Source organism: Falco naumanni, chromosome 6, assembly GCF_017639655.2.
Source record: "Falco naumanni isolate bFalNau1 chromosome 6, bFalNau1.pat, whole genome shotgun sequence".
Classification (NCBI taxonomy): Eukaryota; Metazoa; Chordata; class Aves; order Falconiformes; family Falconidae; genus Falco; species Falco naumanni.
Window position 1 is genome coordinate 31179438 of NC_054059.1, and position 16692 is coordinate 31196129.

The 16692-nt window shown below is 35.2% G+C and overlaps 1 protein-coding gene across 1 annotated transcript in view; it reads right to left on the minus strand.

The window, feature by feature from the left end:
• NBAS (NBAS subunit of NRZ tethering complex) overlaps positions 1 to 16692 on the minus strand; it is a 183642-nt gene that overhangs the window by 25294 nt on the left and 141656 nt on the right. The window contains exons 47-48 of the mRNA XM_040597509.1: positions 16588 to 16677; positions 14092 to 14287 (exon numbers count right to left, since the gene is read on the minus strand). Of these exons, the coding sequence (XP_040453443.1) occupies positions 14092 to 14287; positions 16588 to 16677 (286 nt within the window). The remainder of the gene's footprint in view (positions 1 to 14091; positions 14288 to 16587; positions 16678 to 16692) is intronic.

A 16692-nucleotide genomic window follows, 5' to 3' on the forward strand; every position in this document is an offset into this window, starting at 1 on the left:
CTTCATGCTTTTCATTAAAATAAAAGGCTGCATAAATATTTACCACAATGGGAAAGCCAATTAGGCAAATTAATTTCAGAAATTATACTTATGATAGATTATAAAACAAAATACAAATTAACTAAAATCAAACCTTATGTTAAACTGTTAAAATACATGATTTCATTATCAAGGGACTACATATGTTTAAAATCAAGAATATGCAACATCTGCATATGCTCATGTTCCTTAAAAAAATATTCAGAAAATTCACAAAGCAACATACAGGCTACACAAACAGCACTGAGTGTTCCTTAAAACTACATTTCATACTACTAGCTGTCTGAACCCATACAAACTCCACTTAATATGTTCTCCTCATGAGCACTTGGCTTTTACATCTTTTACTAGTTTCTTCTGTTACTAGGTACCAGTGGTTAGCGTGGCTCTTAAAAGAGTTCTGACTCATCCCATATTATGTCTGCTTAATAATGACAAAAATTAGTCCACCTTTCTCAAATATTGATTAAGACAGAAAATTAACCACAGTTCTGAATGGGAATGCAGACTGCAGCTACAGGCTGTGGCAGCTATGGCATGCCAGAAGTCAAAAGTCAGATTTTATTTTTATCTAAGATATATTATTTTGAGTGTCATTGAGCATGGCCACACAATATACTTCATTGAATTACATGATTTTAGACATCAAACCAGCTATTTTTCCTCAAGTAGTTATGGCCTGCTTACCAGTTGCAGAGACTTGACATGGTGTATGTTCAATCAATCATTTTTACAGGGACAGTCTTGAACTGCTGTGTTGAAAAAATTATTGCTGGAGTTCAGTTATTTATCAAAAAATTGGCCAAAATATCTCTGACATCATTTTGCTAGTAAGAAGTTACTTCATACAAGATTCCCACAAGTTTTTTTAAAACATTTGGTTGTATATACAAAACGTGAAGTATACTGCAAGGGTGCTATTACTGCTAAAGTATAAATAAAAAGAAGGATCTGGCAGTTGGTTGAGATACTTGTAGTCTCTTCAATAGTACATTGTCCGAGCACTAACATACCCTTCATCTGACTTTGGCCATCCTGAGCAACCTTGAAAGGCATTTTCTCTATATCCATATAAAACCCCAAGCTGTTCTGCCTGATGATAGAAACTTTAGAACACTTACACAGTTCTCTTCTATCACAGATTAAATCCTATTATATGCCCAAGACGTTGAAACCAACATGCTTTATCCACTTCCAACGCACAAAGATCTGACTCATCATCTTGTTCTGTAGTTCTGTTATCGCTTTATAGATACTCGTTGCATATGACACACAAGAGTCCAAAGTCCCTCAAAAATTTGTTCTGCACCTTTTAAAAATCTAGAATTTTATAAAAAATATAACATGATACACTTGAAGAATGATAAGGTTAAATAAAGCCGTGGACATCATACAGGACTGATAACGAAAACCTTTGGTATGGCAGTATGCAAGATCAGTTGTTTAGTTCCGTACGTTATCTCACCCTTGAAATTGAAGTTAGTTTAAAATCAGTATTTACAGCAACCATGGAATACTGCTGTATCTAAATTGTGTCCCTGAGGCATAGATAGCCACTATATAATGTTCTCCTGATCCTAAAGGATGGAGACATCTGATAAGAGCTGTAAATGCTTTATTGCTAAAGCTACATAATTTGAAAATCTGGTGCTGACCAACTTGGCTGATAACTTCAAGAGTTTTGTTTAAAAAATGGACACGCCAGTAAAGAGATTCAGCCAACCCAATCCTGTCCTTCCTCTGATTTAAAATACAAAAGATTACCTATTTAGATATGAGAATGGTGAGCAGGAAAACTAACAAAGACAGACCTCTACCTCCGCCTGCACAATGAAATCTGTTTCGCAAATTATGTCTTTACTGCCTGTGACATGGCAAGGCCATTGTTTTCATCAACAGATTTTGTTCACTACTAATGTTTTATGGAAGTAATTGATAAGGGTGTTTGTAACCAAAGAATTGAGATGTAGAAATCAGAGAAATCTTTTCCTTCATTGTAATTGTTTTGTTACTGAGAAAAGCTATATCCGTGCTTAAAAGCAGCTCTCTATATTATAAAGGCAGAGACAGTTGTTTTCAAGAGCTGCAACCAAAAACCTACTGATTTACATGATTATAAAATTCATTTTATTACATCCACCAGATTGTAAATGTAAATATTTCAAAATATGTTCATGTTCATCACTGCAGCATAAATTTGAATTAATATCGCATTGAAAATAGAAACACTAAGCAGGCATTTGAGTAGTCCCTTATTGCTACGATACATTTTCAGTTTGTCAGGACTCCCTTGTAAAATGCACTACATTGTTATTTATCTCCCTCCCACCCAAGTTCTCGTGGTAGAGAATTCATCTATGCTGCATTTTAAAATAATAGGCAGATCTGACATGAAAGATTTTATTCAGTTTCAAGATAGGGAATGCTGATGCTAAAACCTGCTTCCACACATTATACAGGGCTTAACATGGGTTACAAACGATGACTGAAAGACTTATAACAACTTGATTGAATCTCTCTAATTGACATCTTGGTGTGCCGTTCATGGTAAAAAAAATACAAGAGTCTTGCCTTAAGGAATCTACAATCTAATTAGGTAAATCAGCAAAGACAATACTGCCCTTCCTACACGAACAGGCCAGTCAGGGTCAGTCACTGAAGAAACTGTTCCTCACAATTTTGTGGTCAACCTGTAGTCTGTTGTTCCCTATTCTGCTGGTATCTGTGCAGCTACTGAAACGTCTGCATGAACATAAGTTACTGAAGCCTACTTCAAGTACAAGGCTGCAAAGTTAAAAGCTTGTTACAAAAGACATACAAAATTACAGACTAACAAATAGGTATTTAGAGGTTATTTACTCCCAATATGAACATAAATGTGAAAAATCACCAGTAAAACCAAGTAGCTACTGACCCTGCCAAAGATAAGATTAGGAGTTTTTGAAGGCTATTATTTATTTCATTCTCTTCAAACTGCTTCAAGATGCTCAACTTCCTATCAACTTTGATGTTAGACCCATTATATACTTGTGAAACAAAGCAAAACTGTAAGCACATATTGAGACATCTTATTCAAGACCTTTACATCCCAGAGCAGCAGTAAACCCTTTTTTAAGGCAAAACCATAAGTGCTGTACTCCCCAATACACTGTCAGCACCCCATTACTTCTAAAGCAGGGTTTCTTTAAAAAGAAAACTTTTAAGTTATAATTGAGAGGAAAATCTGCAAAGACACGCAACAGGGTCAGGCAGGGGAGAGTAGTGAAAGGCCTGGAAAAACGAACCACCGTGTCATTCAGCCACCTATCTACCAGTATATGGGCAAGTGCACACAGAAAGAAAAGTCAAGAGTAACCACGAGAGCACAGCTGCAAGGTTAGGTATGGACAGTTTGAGATACCTGGTTAAAGGCAGGTCAGGAGGAGACCGTGCATACAGGCAGACAGAAGAGGTTAAAAACCAGTGAACTAATCTGTTTTGTCAGGCATACACTGGAAACTGGAGATCCCAAGAAAGAAGAAAAGTGGGGAATTACTACTCTTTCTCCTCACTTTTTCTCCCTCGCTATATTTATAGTCTCATTCTCCAAAGTTTAATAAGAGATTTTAGTGCTGGAAGAAGACATTATTGCAATCTGTTCTGATAATCTACATATCTCTGTGCATAATTTTACCCAATACTTTTTCATTAAAATTGTAACTTCTGTTTAGAGCTAGAACGCTTCCTAATAGACGTAGTCTTTTGACTTAAGTAAACAAGTTTAAGGTGTCACCAAGTTCAGTACCTTTCTGGCAAATTATTCCTACCTATCAATCAAAAAGTAAATCTTCATTATTTGATTTTATTAAGATTTCACTTACTTGATCTTGTCACAGTAACACCTGAATTTACAGCTTGTCTACACAGAATTGTTTCCAATTCTTATTCCTAATTTAACCTCCTCTGACCACCCACAGATGAGGGCTATATCGAAGTTTCATATATACTTTTCCTTTTCCAACTCTTCTTCCACATCTGATTTTTTGGCTACTGTTGAACACAGAATACCAAGCTGGATTGGACCTTGATCTGAATTAGCATTGACATTTTTATATACTCAAACACTACTTAAAATTTACATTATGAAAACATACTGGGACCACAATATTTCATTATATGCAGTTTCCAAGTGGAATTGGGGGACTAGAGGGACTCAAGTAAGCTTAAAATTTTCCATATGTGAAACATGTACTCTCACAAGGTAGCTGAATAGGAGTCAAGGGGTCAAGCTAAACTTGCTTCTCAAAGACATATTTTAAAGACTTCATCTCAAACTTAGTATCTCCTTGAAGTTCTTTCCCCAGTTTTTATAGAAAATTGGAAGTTTAAACAATAACGTGATGTACTACCTTTCACTCTGTGTCCTAGCACTATATTGCTATGAACAGAGTTAAAAGCAATTAAGAATAGTTTAAAGAACACATTCATGCAGCACTAGGTTTTATATACTTTAAATATTCACAATGTTTTAGAATTAAATTCAAAAGATTTCCTAGAAAAAGGAATACTGCCAAATGACTATGATGAGACACTGACAAACTGCTGCTTTACTGATCATTAAATCTCAGTACTGCGCTTCCTATTTTTGGAAAGCCTTTTTTTGTAAAGCTGATAAGAAATTTTACTTTTAGGAAAAATCACAGAAAGCTGTGGTTTAGATTAAAAGTGTTAGTTTATTCACACCACTGCTGGATAAGAAAAGTGCAATTTGAGGACTGCATACATACAAGTAAATTGTAAACCTTCAAGTTCAAAGATTTCTTGTGCACTAAATTCCATAACAAAAGAGAAAAAATGTATGCCAATGTGTCATTCGAGATGTCCATCTTTCCTTTAGCACAGATGACTTTTACTTTCTCAGAAATGTATTCCAAACATATTCACCCACCCACCCCCCTCCCCCCCATGGCAGAGGAACCTGCCAGTTCTAAATGAGACTTTTTCATCTTACTTTCTCCATCTGCCCGAATTTACATGTGGATAATCCTACTCTCAAACCATTTTAGAACTTGGTAAATGGAAACTTAAATGGTAGTAAGTCACAGCTGAGACATGGCAACTTTTAAAAAACTGTTCTACTGGTCTCACAAATGCTCCCATACAATGATGGCCGTTAGTTCTATTATATGAAAAGACACCGTAGGAAAAAACACGATCTGGTTTGCAGCCTACCAATGCTGCAGATTAAACTCCCTTGCTTGAAAGATGCCTTTATGAAGGTATGCTTATGGATTTATCCCAGTTAATAAAAAGCAACAGCTTTGTTAAGGAATATTCACTTTTAAAAAAACACCAACAACACACCAAAACCCCACCACATTCAAAGTACTGTTGATTTACATTACTAGGCGGGATATAAGCTGAGACAGTGATGTAAAGGCTGTCTCACATCACCCCTTCATTTGAGTTTAAGACCAACAAGGAGACAGCAGTTCATGGTGGAACATAGTCCAAGTTCTCAACTCACAAAGAGAACACGGGCTGATATGTTCTAGACTTCGGAAAAAACAGCCACTGCCTGGCAGACCAGAAGGAAGAGTCTGCTATCAAAACAACAATCTTAGAGCAACCAATACAAAATTAAAACTGAAGTCAAGGGTTTTGCATTACAAATTCAGTGTTCACAACCCACAGCTTCTACCCAAAAGGAGAGATCACTCTGATGCCAGGCTTTCTTGCACTTTCCCCAAAGCTGGACTTCACAAATTAAAAATTACCGTGAATATGAGTGCCGACCATATATAAATGCCTGCTGCACACAGATACTAAAGGGATGTGCATAATCTCACAGGTCAAATCCTACTCAAACTGAAGCCAGTGAACAGGATAAGCAAGTTAAGGGATTCAAGTTTAGAAACAAATCAACCAGAAGCCTACTGGTGATGAATTAAACAAAGGTTCAGCCACATCTTGAGTTGCCTGTCTTGCAGAAATACCCAATAACTTTTTTCTTCGGAACCGATTTATGTATTGTTTAACTCCTTATCTGCTTGATAGGTAGCTCAGTAACACTAAGAAATGCATGTAGATTCAATAAACACAAACACGTTGCCTAATGCACAAAAATGCGTAACTCGTGTGGAAAATAAAATCCATTCATTTGTATTCTGCAGGAGACTATGCCCTAATCTGCAAACACATTTTAGTACAGAAAAAAACCTCTGAAGACTGTATATAGATATTGATAGAGAGATAAGGGCAAATGAAAAAATTATGCTTTTGAAAGATTTATGTATCTAGCCAGCTAGAACTGAAAGAGACAGGATTAACATACATGTAATTTACGAAGGATATTGATGAGGTGTCAGTTAATAGGTAACAATTTGGATCTATGTAAACCATGCCTAAAACTAACATCTGTGCAACAATGGGGACTTAAAAACATGTAAGTCATTTTACTTGTATGCGCCAGCTACTATTCACTGTTTCATATTTCATATCTATGTATAATATAGATACTTCACACTTAGAACAGAAAAGACTGTTGGAAGATGCAGACTGGAAATGACAATATTTTAATCCTTAAATATTACTTCTAACTTTAAGCTGTGAAATTAGTGTCAGCCATTTCCCTCCATACCTTATGCAAGTGGCTCTTCATTTTACCTTTTCTGATCATCACTACCATCAAGCAGCAGTGCATACACAAGCTCCCAGTATTGAGGTGAATGTAGAATTGTCTTGGTAATAAAAGTCTGCAATTTTGCTAACTGAGGGAAAATGATTTTAAAAGCTGTTTTTCATGTAAATGAAAATTTGTCAAAAGACAATCTTTCCAAAATTACATCCTGCAGATACGACTAAACTGACAAGGTAAAAGATGTATTTTTAGAAAGAACAACTCAGAATATACTAATATACTCTTTTAGGAACAATGAGTTGTTGATGTGGACTCCAGTTTTAAATAGTATTTCAGTACTACTATTTTCAGGGGAAAAAAAAAGAAAAGAGAAATTTTTATGAAAAGTTCCTCCAGTGTTTATCCATATTTATGACCTATGCCAGGAGCACTTAAAGTACCAGGTAGATGGATCCCACAGAATAATTTAAGCTGTAAAAAATGAAATAAACGAGAAGCTCTATTGCAGCCATAAAAATAATCAAAGGTAGGCAGCATCATGCAATGGCATTACGTAAGCACTGCAGTTGGTGGTTTTCTTCTTAATTTGATGTAGTGAGAATCCCAGTCACAGCCATCATAGATGAGTCCTTATGTAATAATAGCAATAATATGGAAAACCCCCTCACACTCTCAATCAACATGACCTATCAGAAATCACTATGAAGAACTACTTTAAGAATACTGAGAGGGCTCCTCAGATATGCACAGTTTACAGACCTCTGAATAGGAAGCATCAGCTTGCAAGATGGTTGATGGAACAAGGTAAGACTTTTTTTAAAAAAAAAGGATATCAACTGAATGTCACAGTTATTAATAAAAAATATTGAGATATTAACAAAATAATGCCTAAACCCACTCCACATTTTTACAATTTATTTATTTATTTAAAGGCTTTTAACAACATTCCTGACTAGAAAACTCTTAAGACCTTTATCTGCTAACAGGAACAAAACCAAAAAGCACAAACAAAAAACCCTGGTTATAATCAAATGATAAAGGTAAAAAGTTGAATTTATCAGCATTTTATGACTGCTTCTTTGCTTATATAAATTAAATGATGGTTTTGGAGCACTGCAAGCATAGAACAGATAATACTGCACACAAATAAGCTACATTATGTTTGTCAAGGACACTGTAAAAAGAAACCTCTGATCGACCTAGAAAAAAAGAAAATTCTAGGATTAGTAAATATGATGGCAAATAAAATGTAACAATGGTAAAGTCTTCACGTTTTAAGCTATGCTACATTAGTCTCACCAAGTCAAAACAAGATCCTGAGCCTCACTGAATGAAAGTCAGAGACCTCTGGTTAAAATACAGCTGAAGTCAAGAGAGCAATCAAGGTGTTGGGAATGCACAAGCATAGACTGTTCATTTCCACACAAACATCACATTCATTTCTCTCATTACCTCCTTTCAGGAGGTATACTGCATATCACAGTGGGCTCCAAGATAGAGGGGAGAATACTTAGAGAGGCAGAAAACACTGTGGATGAGGTAACGTGACTAGAATTGTTTGCTTAAACTGACTAAACCACAGAATAAGGAAAAAAGTGATGAAGTACATAGAACAGAGCAGGGACTTTGATTTTCTGGCTTCTACTATCCTATAAAACATAGAACGCCACCACATACCAAATCACATAAAGAGGTTAAAAATATAAATCCTTCTGTAAAGTTTTGGCACGTTTGGCATTCAATGCTGTATGGTGTACCAATGCCACAAATGTAGCAAGACACACTCAAGGCTGAATCACAGTTCATATAGTTTCTTTGCAACATAATAATAGAACTTGGAATACATCTCTGATGAGCTCTTAATTTCTCTGAAACTGAAATAAAAGCAGAATATGCAAAGTCTAAACCACAGTCCACTTATACCTTTAGTACAAAAGGCCTAATACAGAAGTGACTTATCCTCCATGAATCCACTCCAGAGCGCTATCTTCCTCTGAAGCCACTACTGCTAGTCACAGAATACCACAGTACCCAGGGCTCACATTCAAAACCATCATGTTCATTCAGGCTCTGCTGCTTTCCTCTCCACTTTGTCTTATCTATTTTACTTGTGTAGTTAATGAAAAATATTTCATTTGCATCTTAAAGTATTTAATTAATCATACACACTACAATTTATGTTCCCAGCAAAAATACAATTCACGTGTTCTCATACGGATAAATTGCATCTTCAAGGAACGGAAATTAGTGTTTTAAAATATTAATTAAAACTGAAATTAAATTTCTTAAACTTAATTTTTATGCATTACTAGCAGAGACACAATGTCTCTAGAATTATAAACAACATCGTAACAAATTTACTCAAAGTTGATAGAACCATAAATCTTTCTTCTAATTAAGCATTTTTCACAAATTAAAGATGGCTGAGGATTAAACAGATACAGCTCCTTCACATGTATTTTACCAGATCAAGCTAAATACGGGTCATTGTTACTCAGTAAATGACTTCAGCAAAATTGACTTGGGAATTGTTAAATTTCACTGCGCTTTCCAAGCCCTTAGGTTTAAATCTCTCTGACACAAGCAGAGGCAATGGGAAAAAGTTGAAAATCACTGGATATTGACTTATTCCCGTTGAAACCTTCCTTTATGAAGTCATATGAAGATACACATTTTTCATATACTGGGGGAAGAGGAACAAAAGAGCAATGGAGGCTTGACAGCCATACCCAAGTTGTCAGAAACTCATTATGTTAATTGTAGACATTACTAAGGTTGCTAAGACACATAAATCTCGCATATGGCATACATAGATTGCCTATATGAAGGAAGGGTAAATGTACATATGACGTACACAACACATACAAATTAATCTGGCAAATTTTCAAAGCTAAACTTTACAAAGAAAAAAAAAAAAACAGATACAATAAGAAAGGTGCTTAAAGTTACAGTCTTAAATTTGTATTAGATATCCCTTCCAGTTTTCAAAAACACTTAGCCCTCAGCAGCTCTGTATACCCCAAGATAATGAAAAAACCGTAACATAACAACATGAGGGGAAAGGCTAAATGAGATTAGCTTCTCTAAATGACAAAGCTATTTGCATGTAAGTAGCATGCAACTAGCAATTACATTTTGCATTTGCATATAATAAACAATCCTTTTAAGATCAGAAGCTTCAGAAATACTAACTTTTTACCTTTAACTAACCCCTGGTTTACCTACAAAATCTTTACCAGTGCCGCTGTAACTTCCTTGGGCAAAACTCTAACTCTTATTACTGTAACTTATATCTGCAAGTGGTCACTGAACTGAACTACTACATACACACACATAACCTGTTAGTTGATACCTTACTTACACCAGTGCTGTGAGACATTACAGACGATATTTTTATATATTATGTGAAAACAAATGGATTTCCTATCTTAGATGAACAAAGCTAAAATTTGAGATGAACATTCTATATCATGTTTTTCTCCCTCCCCAACATTTTTGTAATATATAACTAAGTCAGTATTTTGACCCATATTTTTCATGCACCAATTAACTAGAAAATTACAGAACCTGAAGAGCTCAGATAAAACTCATCAAAGGGATTAAAACAACACATGCCTCCTTCCTCCAGTAGCGTGGGATGCTACTGGAATGTGAATTAAAGACTCTCAAGCCTTTGAAAAATGAGGATCCCTGAATTTTTAATTTTGTTAACTAATCATTAGAGAACTGGAAATTGCTGTGTTTCTGACTGTTTGATAGGTAGCTGCTTCTATAAAGTACATTTTTAATTTTGTAAGAGCTGGCCTGTTTCCCAGTAGTACATTGATTTGTGGGACCACTACTTACAGCACCTACAGCATAATTAAATATTAAGTCCCTCCTTGATGTATGCAAAGTCTGACTAAGAGGATTACTAGACACACTGAGGGTGGCTTTCACACATTTTCTGGTAATTGAACACTGCAATATCATTAAACTTATCTTTACTCAATAAAATTCCACATTCATCCTTTATAATATCTGTTGTCGCTTTCTATGCCAAGGAATGGTAAAGGAAAAGAGGGAAACCCTCAAAGCATGTAAAAAATCCCAAGCAAGTAAGGATAAAACAACCTGGAAGTAAGATAAGGGATAAATTTTTGAAATATTTGCAATTTAAAGCTCATAAAAAAAAAAAAAAAAAACAACCAACACCCAAACCCAACAACCTTTAAATACATTCCTCTACAATCTAAAACCAGCATTCAATCCACCCCCACCCCCCCTCTTTTTTTTTTCTTTTAAAATGTGGTTGGTTTTTTGTTGGTTTTTTTTTTTTTTACTACTTTGCTGGAGGAGAAAAAAATGACCAAATTAATAAAGATGTAGTGACACTAGAGAAATTGATACCTACAGACAAGGCAGACTGACACAGCGGTCTGAGCACGTGTTTGAAAGATGTAATGCCTTATGTTTACCTTCTGACCCTGCTTCACACAGGATTACACAGCAAGCTGATCGGACTTCTAAATTGTGCTTCAACATCCCCTTCTGTAGAACGGGGTTGCTTTTGAAGCACCTGAAGCATTAACTTGCATGAAAAACTTGCTTAATTAATGCTTTGCCAAAAGCTCATATACAAATCTCTCTCTTCACTTTTCAGCAGTCATGCAGCCACTGAATTCTGCAGGGTTCTTGTTTTACTAACATACCATGAAGGATTGTGAAATGTAGTTTTCAATATGCTATTTTCCCTGTTTGTTAATTCACAAAATAAGCAAAACTAATCATCAAATAAGGTCATCACTTGCTTTTTCTAATACCAACTTGTACACCAGCATTTGACATCAGCTGACTTTCAAAGAGAAAAAGAAAAAAAGAATAGTCTTAGTAGTGGGTCACTCATTTGTTTTCTTGGACATTCATGAAGAACTCTGAATTTCAATGACTGGTACCTAATGGACAAACCAATATGACTCTCCTGACTAAATCACACATTAGTTACCTAGCACAAAATATTCAATGAAAATAAAGGGTTCTGATCTAACACATTTAGCTTGAACTGACATGAAAAACAGAATAATTTTTAAATGTGTTCCAACAGGACACTGCATTCTGTAGCAGGAATTGGGGTGAAAAATCAATGATTTTTATGAATGTACTATAAGTACAGCTTTCACTATTGCTAAGCATGAAAACTATTTCTGAACTTAGCTAAATAATAAATAGTATACACAGAGAATTTTATATTACAATATAGTATAGACATTTTTATACAATCAGGTCTGAAAGGTTTGAGCTTATCTAGCATAGTACTTAAGCTTTTTACTACATGGCTTCTTGCACTACTTGCTTACTCATCAGAAAAAAAGTAAAGCGTTGAAGCAATCAGCAACTCTGTGTTATGAGCAAATGGACTTCTGCTTATAGTCAGTACAAACTTCTTCCCTCACAAGAAACAGGTATGTTTTCCTGCCTGAAACTAGGAGTATTCTAAAAATCCACCACTTCAAGAGAGAGAAATTATTAGCTGACTATATGAAGGGACCAAAACAAGCTGGAAGATTGCACCAACAAGAATCACACCAGATTTAGCAACCATGCTGCACCTGGGACAGCACAGGTGGGGACAGCCAGGCTGGGCAGCAGCTCTGCTGAGAGGACCCTGGGGGTCCTGGAGGGCAGTAAGCAACACATCAGCCAGAAGCATATGTCATGCATTCAAGTAATTCCTAAAACATCATGAGACAAAAGCAAATGGATGTGAGTTTCATGTTGAAAAGTTACACGCATTTTGACTTACCAAATTACAGGAGAAAATAAAAGTGATCTTATCTTAACGTATTTTTCAAACAACTATAAGGAGTCTCACAAGCTTTCTGTCAAATACAGGTTCTTTTTCTGTCTTCTACAGACATGGCTGAAAGCTATTATCTACTTGTAACTTTTTTCTTTTAGACCTGAAATGCTTTTGGATTGGAAAGCAGGTCACAAGCAACACAAATATTGACAAAGGATTGAACTGAAGACAAAGAATCCAATCATAGACAGACACCTGAAGAGCAGTTGGAGAGTTAACTGCTGGTATTACTGTGAATGCAAGAGAAAAAGTAATTTCTAAAGCAAGCCAGAGATAAGCATTTTATTTTACTTTTAAGATTTTTATTAGGATTATTCCCTTGGATGATCTTAGCACAGTGAGTCACGACTGAAATACTGCTTTTGTTCTATATGAATATAAAACGGTTTTATGCATAGCTTTTTGAGGAAGTATTAAAAATATTATATTTTAGTTCTATAAGGTTGGCATTGGGGGAGAGGAGGCCTATAGGAAATGGATGAAAAGTAACTCTGCTTCTGAACACTTCTACAAGCAGCAAGTGATACTTAAATGATTTCAAAATGGCACAAGCTTCAAAGACAAGACTATACCTTCCTGTCTTCCTGTTAAGCCTTTAGTATATTTTCATAGTACTTAGAAATGTAGAACATCTAAAAATATGTATGTTGATATTAAGCACTTCACCAAAATGAGTCATGAAATCAAGCAGTTAAAATATTAATGAATAACCAGAGCCTTTTTTGCACATATGGAATTTTTAATATACTACTTGACAAATTCAAGCATTTTCGCTCCTGAGAACATTCACTAGATGATCCTTATTAGTCTTAGATAAACTTCTACACATACTTAAAAAAATGAAAGACATTTTGTCACCCTTTGATTCAGAAAGAAAGCTAACCTGTTATAGTCTTTAAAACATGAACTAGAAGCACTCTTTCTTAGCTGGAAACAAACAGCTAAGAGTAACTTCTTTCATGAACAATTTGACCTTGTTTTTTTCTTGACTTTACACCACAAAAAGACTTAAAACTATCACTTGGGCAGTTAAAGGTATGAGCTGGTTTTAAGCAACTATCTTTCAGTTATGTGCTGTCTCTTGGGTGACAACAGCAGACTATGACTGAATGCATTCCCTATCAATCAAGCCTTTCCATTGAGAAAGTCCTTAAGGTTCCTACTACACGTTAATGGAATAATACTTAAAGACCACAGAAAAAAGAGACAGTGGTCAGTAACTGTCATTCTAATTCTGACTATAATGTCACATAAAGAAGGAAGGTAAAACAGACAGAATAAATGGTCAGAAAAGAAAGATCATACAAAAACTGCAAAGTCAGTGCTTGGACCTTCCATTGCAGGAAAATCATTAGTGTTTAATCAAGTTTGGTATTATGTACTTCTGATCCCAAAGAAAAGCTGAGATGTCCATTAACTCTACAGAACTTCAAAGAATCATAATGTATTAGAAACCTGACTCAAAAGGAAGGCAGGATTAGTTCCCATACCAACATCATGTATCACAATCATAAATTGCAAACCACCATTTCATCATATAATCCTTGCATAAAAACAGTCTTAAGCTAACATTTATAGCAATCAATATTAATACCTTTGTTTCAGGCCAGCAAGCTCTGAGAACAGCTTGTGTCCTGAAGTACACAAGTAGCTTGCTATCCTCATCACTGAGATGGAAGGCTTGCTCCAAAATTTGCAATACTCTGATGCGAGGCTTCACTGCTAAAGAGTCATCACCACAGAATGGTCTCAACCACTCCAGGAGGTCATCTGAAGAAACTACTTTCTCCCTGTAATTAAACAATACTGTGTTAAACAGTCCTTGGTAATCCTAATGAGAGTACTGCACGTATTTTCAAAGCTGTTAACAAGTACATTCAATGCATAACAAATACGTAACACTAGAAATGAAAGAGCTCACTTCTGTGAGACTGCAGAGAAACTAGCCTTTGTAAATCAGGTGCCTAAAGCTCAGTTGTGTAAGAACTTTTTTTGAACTTCAAATAACCATGTAATACCATAGAAATCCATCTATACAGTTACATATTCTCCCATATCTACCTTGCCTGCCAACTGTATCGTTGTGCTGGATTTCTGCACCTGAAAATGCAAGCCTTTTTATAGTGTCTGATCCTGATCAATGCCTGTACTTCCATGCCATATGACTTTACGGAAAACCACCTTGACTGCCTGCATTTTAAGTATGACATTTTAATATGTGATGCTTATTCATATTGCCATATATTTTCTTTCTTGCCTTACAAGTCCCTTCTTTAAACACCACATACACAAATTAGTTTCTCCTGATTGTAACTCTAGTAATTTCTTATTCTTTTTCTGGGCCATCTCTAGCCAGCTTGATTTTTATATGTTATAGTATGATGATTAAAAATGCCCATAATCCCTAGAAAGGGAAAAAAAAAAAGAAAAAAAAGCGCTGTTAAAATAAGGTTTTGAGGTTTTCTGACTTGGCTAATTAGAAAAATTAGAAAAACTCTTAATTAAATAATCTGATTCAAAAAGTATATTATATTGAATACATTCTAACTGTGTGAAAGCATTTACAGTTCAGATTACCATGAACTCACAAACCAGCTAGCAGCTGCAGACAGAATCATCTGTTCTGAACTTACAGTCTATAAACTAGCATGTAACAAATCAGTAAATGCTATTCTGCTATCTTTCAGTATTATTTTAAACTAAAGCTATTTTTTTTTCTTAAAAAACATTTCAAGAAAGTGGTTCCAGGTGGAGTGTGATTTATAACTAATGTTCCCTTATTTGTCTTAACAAGACAGATGGGAAAGTAGTATCAGACAGAAAACACCAATTTAACCTGTCTTACAGCCCTGAAATAATAAACATTGACAGCTTAGGTTTTCATATTACATGGATTTCAATTTTACTTAGGCTTTATATTGTCTGCTTGATTCTGTTAGCTCAGAACTTCAGCTAAATTAGACATGCCTCTGCTGAACAGGTGGCATTCAAACTGTAAATTAAAAGCTTGGGAATTAAGAGGACCTGCTGGAATATTTCAGTTTTGTAGAGCTCTACATTTGATGTTTATATATGTTTTCCTGAGGGAAAGATTTATATTTTTTAAATGTAATAGGTGAGATTTAAGTCAATAAATAAGAACAAGTATTTAAATGAATGTAAGCTATCCCTTATAATCACAATGACTTTCACTCCAGCTTACTGTTTCAGCAGTTAAACGTTGATGAAGTACACAAATAAACTCCAGAAAATTAATCTCAGAATAAAATAGTACTGACTCTCTGGTTCTACCTTAAATATTGCAAATGAGATTTACTGTAGATTTTGACATCAATTCAGTCTACTTCAGTATCTAATATTTAACTAATTTAATGTCAGTGGAGAAGCCTCCACACAATAGTGTAATTGTTTTTTGTGGCTAGCAGAGAGTATAGGGTTTTATTATTATTATTATCATCATACATGAGTTTATATGTCTGGAAAGAAAACTGTGTTGTTTTGTTGTGCTTTTTTTTTATTCTTTCTTGTCTTTAGTAGAAATGCAATGGAAAATGTCAGTGAGACATACAGACCATTATGTGACTCGAAATCAGAACACGGCCAAAACATGAGGGGGGAGGGGGGGGGGGAATATGCAGTGAAGCATCATACAGCATTTGTGGAATTGTTTCTGCACTATACCTTACAAATACTGACAAATTTACCTATCTAAATTCAGATATCTGAAAGTGAGTAATTATTATTTGTAATTTTACCTTCTAAACTAAAACAGAAGCAGTAAAGTACTCCTGGTAGATACACAGTCTGCAATAGTCACAGCAGAAGAAACATTTTCTCAAATCACCGTAATACATGCTTATCTAAATTTTATGTTCGTTGACTTAATGATCAAATAAAGGCTTCTGTCAGGGCTCATATTTTGAACGTGACGACAGACTGTTCCAGAATAAAGCCTCAGAAAATTAACTGCAATCCCATTATATATAACCATGAAGAAAAAATCATCCATATTCAGTATTGTACCTTCACTGCTTTCATGAGAAGTATCTTTCAAAGTCTTAACCAAAGAATCCATACAGGAAGTTCTTACCCTTTCTCCACACTTGCATGCACTGCAGAAATGATGCCTTCCAGGGTTCCAAGTGGATCTGTCACTGATATAGATGAGTCACTGTTTCCACTGTTATGGGAAGAC